General features: G+C 41.1%; 1 protein-coding gene across 2 annotated transcripts in view; it reads right to left on the minus strand.

The window, feature by feature from the left end:
* ZCCHC7 (zinc finger, CCHC domain containing 7) overlaps positions 1 to 7,748 on the minus strand; it is a 198,287-nt gene that overhangs the window by 190,292 nt on the left and 247 nt on the right. For both annotated transcript variants that reach the window (XM_005883936.2, XM_014531506.1), the window contains exon 2: positions 1,479 to 2,108. In XM_005883936.2, the coding sequence (XP_005883998.1) occupies positions 1,479 to 2,088 (610 nt within the window). In that variant the 5' untranslated portion in view covers positions 2,089 to 2,108. The remainder of the gene's footprint in view (positions 1 to 1,478; positions 2,109 to 7,748) is intronic.

Below are 7,748 nucleotides of genomic sequence, written 5' to 3' on the forward strand. Positions count from 1 at the left end.
TTTCTTTTCTACGTACTATTTCTATGTACTATTCTATTTCTTTTCCTCCTTTTGCTGTCAAATTCTCAGAGTTGGCCAATTACAGCCTGAGGCAGCCACCTGTTTTTATAAATAAGATTTTGTTGAAATAACCATCCCAGGTCTGGTCAGTGTGGTTCAGTTGGTTAGAGCATCCTCCCATACACCAAAAGGTGGCAGGTTCAATTCCTGATCAGGGCACATACCCAGGATGCAGGTTCAATCCCCAGTCGGCACATGCGGGAAGCAACCAATCGATGTTTCTCTCTATCATCATTTCTCTCTCCTTCTCTCCACGCCTCTCTCTCTCTTAAAAAAAAAAAAATCAATTAAAAAAAAAAAAAAAAAGTCAGGATGCAGGTTCAATCCCGTCGGCACATGCAGGAAGCAATCAATCGATGTTTCTCTCTATCATCATTTCTCTCTCTTTCTCTCCACGCCTCTCTCTCTCTTAAAAAAAAAAAATCAATTAAAAAAAAAAAAAAAGAACGAACGAACCATCCCATTTCTTAGGTATTGTGCCCACAATAAGGGCAAAGTTAAGTAGTTAGGAGATCCTGTGGCCTGGAAACCTAAACTATTTCTTATCTGGCTCCTTATAATAAAGTTTGTCAATCTCTGGAGCTCCAGAGCATGATCTCCATTCAGTATCAACACTCCTCAGAGGGCAAGTGGGTACCATGAAAGGTTTTGGAGCAGCAGTAAAATACTCTGAGTAAAAGGGCATTTCAGGACCTTTATAGTGTGCAGGGAAGATATATTTTTTTTAAAAAAAGGATCATTTAGGAAACTATTGCTAGGCATTGGATATAAAAGATAAGACATGAAAGGCACTTTTTAAAAGGATAAGTATCAATACTAGATGACTACTTGTGACAGAAGAGACAAAGCTAACACCGAAATTTCAATCCTGTGATGTGGTTCTCAGAATTTGCATTCTCTCCTACAGTCTACTGCACACTTTTAGCTTTTCAGTTTCCTACCTTACTTATTGTGGCGCTCCTGCAATCTTAATATTAATTCCATATCCTATGGAATTAATGCTTGCTACCTGAATAACTCCTAGGTAAGCAAATCACTTAAGAAGAAGCAGACCCAACAGAGTTGGCTGAATGAGAGCATGGGACCAATGTCAGAGGTGGATGGAGTACTCACCTGTGGTACCAAGCAGAGAGAGAGGGAAACTAAGATTTCAGGTCCAGAACTGGCTCTAGCCAAACAGGAAGCAGCAGCTATGAAATTGCTTCCAGCAGAAGCGGAGTTTCTTTGATATTTTGACATACTCTTTCTGATGTTCAGACAGACCACCATTAGAGTAGCCTTTGGTAAGAGAGTCTCACAAGAAACAAGGCAAAAAACACAACCAAAAGGTGAGGAATTAAATGGAGCAGACCCTTTTTGTCTAGGAAAAGTCTTCTAAAGATGATACTACTTTTCAAAATGGCCAACATGATACTAACCTTCATTAACAGAGTTATCACATCCCACAAGATTGAGAAGGATATCATCATCTTTATCCTCAACTCCACATCCCAGCAGCATCCAGCTTTCCACGTTGTCACTGTCTGAAATGGTGCTCTCTTCCTCTTCACTTGAACTGACTTCTATAATCATAACCTCTCGGATCGTACCTGATTTCTCTTCAGGTTTAGACTTCTTAATATCCTTCTTGCATTTCTTACCATCCAACTCATGAGAATGAAGAGAAGCAGGAGAACCTCTGGTCTTTTCTTTTGCTTGAACTCTAAAATTCTTTCTTTTACATCTATAAATACTATCTTCATCAGACAAAGTGATGACTTCTGACCCATCTGATAGCTGGATGACCTCACTATCTGAAAGGATAATTAAGTTCTTTTGATTTTGCTTACTACTAGATGATTCAGAATCCCCAGAGTTCTTTTCTTCATGTTCTTCCTCCCTGATGATATTATCAAGATCTTGAGCATAATGTACTTGGCTGTAGAGCTGAAATTCCACCTCACTATCGACACTCAGTTCACTAGATGACTCTTCACGATAAAGGTCATCTTCATAAGCTTCTACAGTCTCATAACCACCAAACATCATGAAAGTCTGTAACAGTGATGCTGTAAAAGAGAAAGTCATACAAAGAACGTATTTTTAAAACTCAGGTTATGCCTGTTTAGTGCTAACTTCTATACAAAGGCTATCATTTTTCTCAATAACATATTAAAATACCTTTTTTTCACCCTGGCCAGGTGGCCTGGGTTGCTTAGAGCATTGGCCCATACACCAAAAGGTTATGGGTTCAAGTCCCAGTCAGGATGCCTATGGGTGGCAAATGATTGATGTTTCTCTCTCACATCGATGTTTCTCTCTCGTCACCCCTCACCCCTTCCTCTCTCTCCCTCTAAAAATCAATAAAAACATATCCTTGGGTAAGGATTTTTTTAAAAATAGCTTTTTCTCTTGGAACATCTTTTTTTTTCAAGGATTTCTAAATCCAATTATGACCTACTCTAATAATGCCCACCCTCCCAGATGAAAATTACTACCAACAAATTGAGTTATAGTTATTAAAGAAAATGATGTATTTTGCAGGTATGTTGGAAAGGAAAAAGGTTGTAATCCATTGCCTCAGACACCTAATACTTTTTCTCCAAAATCACAAATATATTTATGTAATTCTCCCTATTCTACCTCTCCTCCTTGGTTCTGGATCTCATCTTTTCTGGTATACATTCTCATATAGGAATATTACTTCAGCTATGACTAACATCTACAATGGGTAACAATTTTATTTACTGTTTTTGTGTAGATTTTTATTCTCAGTTTTAAAAAATAGCGTAACCGGTTTGGCTCAGTGGATAGAGTGTCAGCCTGAGGACTGAAGGGTCCCAGGTTCGATTCCGGTCAAGGGCATGTACCTTGGTTGCGGGCACATCCCCAGTGGGAGGTGTGCAGGAGGCAGCTGATCCATGTTTCTCTCTCATTGATGTTTCTAACTCTCTATCCCTCTCCCTTCCTCTCTGTAAAAAATCAATAAAATATATATTTTTTAAAAAATAACCTCATGGCTTTCTAATCCTTAACCAAATTATATATATCTGATAAACCTGGTTTACTTCTGTGCCAGCTAAAAGATAGGTATAAAATATAAACTTACTAAGGACCTGAAACTGAGGCAGAACTCAGCTTTGGAAGAACTTTACTTTCCGACTGTGAGCATATTAAATCCTGTCATCCTTCAACTCTGCTTAAGCATCACTTCTCAGGGAAGTTTTCCTTGACCCACCAGATTAAATTAAGTGTCTCTTTCATAGGCTTCCATAGCACTTCCAAAACACCACATTTCTAATTACTAATTTAAAGTAAATCTCCCACAAGCACTGATCACATACTCCAGGAGGGCAGGAACTATATGCATTTGGTTAACAATGGATCCCCAAAACCCAGCAGAGTAATTGCTATTTTAGCAGGATCTCTATAAATGTCTGTTAAATTAATAAAGAATAAATCATCAGGCATTTGTTCTTCGGCCATGATGTCTAATATGTACCTAAAATAAGAAAATTATGATGGGATTTTCATAGTTGTCTCCAACTATTCCAACTATTCTCATGTCATCAACCAAAAATCTATACAGTAGATGTTTCAATTAGGTACTGATGGAATATTGATCAAAATGAGAGCTCTGGAAAAATAACTCATGTTTTTTAAAAAATCAGGGACAGCCTAGAGAATAACAATGACAATTTATTCTTTCTACTCCCCTTTTATCTATACAGACATAATTTAGAAAGACTAGTCATTTTCTTAGTTTACCAATTCTCTGCCCAAAATGTCAGGGTGTTCTGATGGTAGATTTGGTGATAAAACCAGCTGACTCCAAGAATCCTATATAATAAAAGCCTAATATGCTAAGTGTCCAATCATCCGGTCAACTGTTCAACCAATCAAAGCGTAATATGCTAATGATATGCTAAGGCTGCTCAACAGCTCGCTATGATGTGCACTGGCCACCAGGAGGAAGATGCTCCAACCCATAGGTTAGCTTGCTGCTGGGGTCTGGCCAATCCGGACTGAGCGAGATGGGCCAGACATGCCCTCGAGCCCTCCCGTGGTCTCTCCCATCCTGGCCAACCTCCCACGGTTCCTCCCTGGCCTGATTGTGCACTGTGGGGTCTCTTGGCCTGACCTGCACCCTCTCACAATCCAGGAGAGTCATTTTCAGCCCTAGCCCTCAGGCCACTCCCCTCAGGAGGGCGCCAGACACAGGGCTCATGGCTGGCGAGCGCTGCTGTGGCAGCATGAGCCTCTCCTGATCAGGACTGATTGGGCGCGAGCCTGCGGCAGGTACAGTGGGGCTGGGATGAGCAGGAGAGGCAGGTAGGAGGGGCAGGCGGCAATGGACTGCGGGTTTTGGCCCTATCCCCACAGGCCACCCAGAGAGGCCCCACCCATGTATGAATTCGTGCACCAGGCCTCTAGTCAAATAAATAAAAGCCAATGAAGAAATTAATGAATTTTTTTTACAGAAAAAAAGAAACCAATTTTTGTTGTATATCTTAAACTTAGCCAATGTTGCATGTCAATTATACCTCAATAAAGCTAGATTTTTAAAAAGATGATTAAGTAATGAGTTAACAATACTGTATTGTATACTTGAAATCTGCTAAGAGAACAGATTTTAAATGTTCTTACTGAAAAAAATAAAAGGAAATATGTGAGGTGATTGATGTGTTAACTAATCTCAATGTGGTAATCATATATATGTATATCAAATCATGTTCAACACCTTAAACTTAGACAGTGTTATTTGTCAGTTATATCAATAAAGATAGGAGAAAAGAAACAAACTTTCAATGCCTTTTTTCTTCTAAAAGGTACATTTTTTTTACCTGTTCCCTTCTTGCACTGTCCTTCAGGTGGCTATGCAGTTATAGTCATACAAGTTGAATGTGGCTGTCTGAATAATAATGCTCATAGCATTTATCAGTTTATATTGAAATGTTAGCCTCAGAGGAATTCAAATAAAAGATGAATCCTTTCCTTTTCATTTAATAGGTAAATTAATTCTAAAAGAAGTCAAAGGAATTATGCTTCCCTCAAAATCCTCACTGGATCCATCCTGAGGATCCAGTGTGGACTTAAGATAAAACATAATTCCAGTGCAGCACAGAAAAAAATTAAAGAGCTAAATTACAGAGTTACAAATTTGTACTACTCTTGGAGCCATCCCAAAGGAAAGGGATTAAGAATAGAGCCATAGGCACACCTGTGAATGTATGCCAAAAATAAACTAAAGAAATATAATAAAAACTGACTTCCTTGGGTCTAAGGGTTTATCTCTTTCCCTGAAATGTAGAAAAATGAATTTAACAATTTAGCCCCTATGGCCTTTAAGAGGATTTTCTATCTTCTGTACTTGAAAATTGTGCTCAGCATAACTTGCTCTTCTATTTATGTAGTTTATGTATGCCAGGGTTAAGGTTTGCCTGAGGCTGTTTTGGTTTATGTTACTACTTTAATTATATTCAAATGCATTTATTTTACTTTTTTTTAAAAGTGTATACTTAGAGGATTAATATGAAATCTTGATTTAGAAGGCTTTCTCAGCTTTTTTATCAAGGTACACAATTCTCAAGCATACTTAACTAGATAACATAAGGTCCCTATAAGAATCACAAAATTTTAAGTCTGATAACCTTTCAGATGATCTCACTCAACATCTTCAGTTTACATTGAAGATGTAAAATGAAGTCCAAAGAGATAAAGAGGCCTACGCAGGGTCTTGTACCTAGCTGAAGAATATAACTAGGGCCAATTCACATTCCCCTAACTTACAGCCAAGTGTTCACTAAGGTGTTGTTTTTTTAATTTTTAAAATAATTCCAAATGAAGATTTTTTTAAAGCCTTTCTTCAAAGCTATATTTGAATTGGTTCTAACACCTAAATTTATTTCACGAATATCCATTTTAGCTCCCAGTGGAGTAGAAAAACCATGAAAGGCAAAGCATACATTTGAGTTTGTCCGTTTAGCACCCAAGAGCCTCCCAACTTGCTACTCAAAGATCATAGACATCCATCCCATGAGCAAAAAAGATTTAGGTTATGTTAAGAAACTTAAATATTAGTTTGGGGATGAAACTTACCTAAACAATTAAAATGGCTTAAAACAGCCGCAGAGAATAACTGCACGGGCTCTCAACATTCAAAAGTGGGAGCAGTAACCCTTCACTGAATTTTCAAACTAGACAACGGAAGGCTTATTTAAGCTTTTGGGTTTTACTATACAGTCTTTAAAGCCAATGCTTCGGCTCTAACAGTCTACCTTCTGATCATGCTGGGCCTTTTGCTCTTACTTCCTTGCCAAGAACTTTGAGCCTAGGTGTTTCTTCTTGGTAACAGATGTATCCATTCTCACGGAGATGTAAACTGGCATCTTGACTTTAAACTCAGTTTTCAATGGAAAGTGACTAATAGAATTTATTTTCAACTTAAAACCTGACTTACTTTTAAGTGAGCTATCCTGATGGCGAGATATTAAAAACTGTTGACTCTAGTGTTAAAGTCTGTCCATTCCTCAAATGTGACTTTCACTGGGGAGCAAATCTGACTGGAGTAGAGAACCCAGAGAACTGTGTGAAATAATAGTCACACAAGAGGGAGAATACGAGATGTTTACTGGGAGACAATTATGCTAAATTTATTCGGAAAAGTCCAGCTGTTCTTGGGATGCATGAAGTCCCCTTAGGATCATTAATATCAAAAGCACTTCCTTCACCTTTCCCTCATCTCTTTCCTTTCGCTAGGCAGTACCTTATCTTTATAACTATCTTAATCCCCACTTCCACGTCCACAGCTTGTTCCCCAAGAGCAATACTGAACGTCCCAAAAGCATAACACTGTCGAAGTATACACAAAGCCCCCTTAAAAGTCTTTGGATGTGATAGCCTAAGTGTTCAAAATCAAGTTTTGGAAAAGTCCTGAAAGAGTGTGAGGGAAGCTTGTTTATTCTTCGAGCCTGAAAGATCTCCTAATTCAACGCTGTAATCTGAAATACGGGTGAATCCAGCCTGAAGATGAGATTCGCGGTCACCGGCGAGGCTGCACAGAACCGCGGCTACACCTCCAGCCTGCCTCCCCCTCCGGCCTGCCTCCCCCTCCAGCCTGGCTACCCCTCCAGCCTGGCCACCCCTCCAGCCTGCCTCCCCTCCAGCCTGGCTACCCCTCCGGCCTGCCTCCCCCTCCGGCCTGGCTACCTCTCCAGCCTGCCTCCCCCTCCAGCTTGGCTACCCCTCCGGCCTGCCTCCCCCTCCAGCCTGGCTACCCCTCCAGCCTGCCTCCCCCTCCGGCCTGCCGGCTCCAGGCAGCTTCCCCGCCGCCCCGGCAGCTCTTCAAGGTGAACTAACTGCGGGTTCACGATATGTGTGGGGTAAAGGGGATCTTGGCGAACACAGCCCACATCTCCCGAAATGTTTCTGGCCCTTCAGTTGCTGCTTCTGACCACAGAGGCTGGACTTGGCCGAGGACTGTTCGGTCCTCCCAGGCTCGGCCCCTCACGGTGCGGCGGGACCTCCGCGTTCAACTGACTCATCAGCTTCCCCAACAGACAGGAACGATCCTGGGGTCGTGGGGGTAAAGCAGAGAGAACCGCCACCCCCACCGAGGCCAGGGGCGCCCAGCCCTGTTCGAACCACGACCTCGGGCTGTGGCCGGGCAGGGAAGAGCGGACACCTCAGCTGGGCAGCCGAGCCGCGCA

Source organism: Myotis brandtii, unplaced genomic scaffold, assembly GCF_000412655.1.
Source record: "Myotis brandtii unplaced genomic scaffold, ASM41265v1 scaffold806, whole genome shotgun sequence".
Taxonomy (NCBI): domain Eukaryota; kingdom Metazoa; phylum Chordata; class Mammalia; order Chiroptera; family Vespertilionidae; genus Myotis; species Myotis brandtii.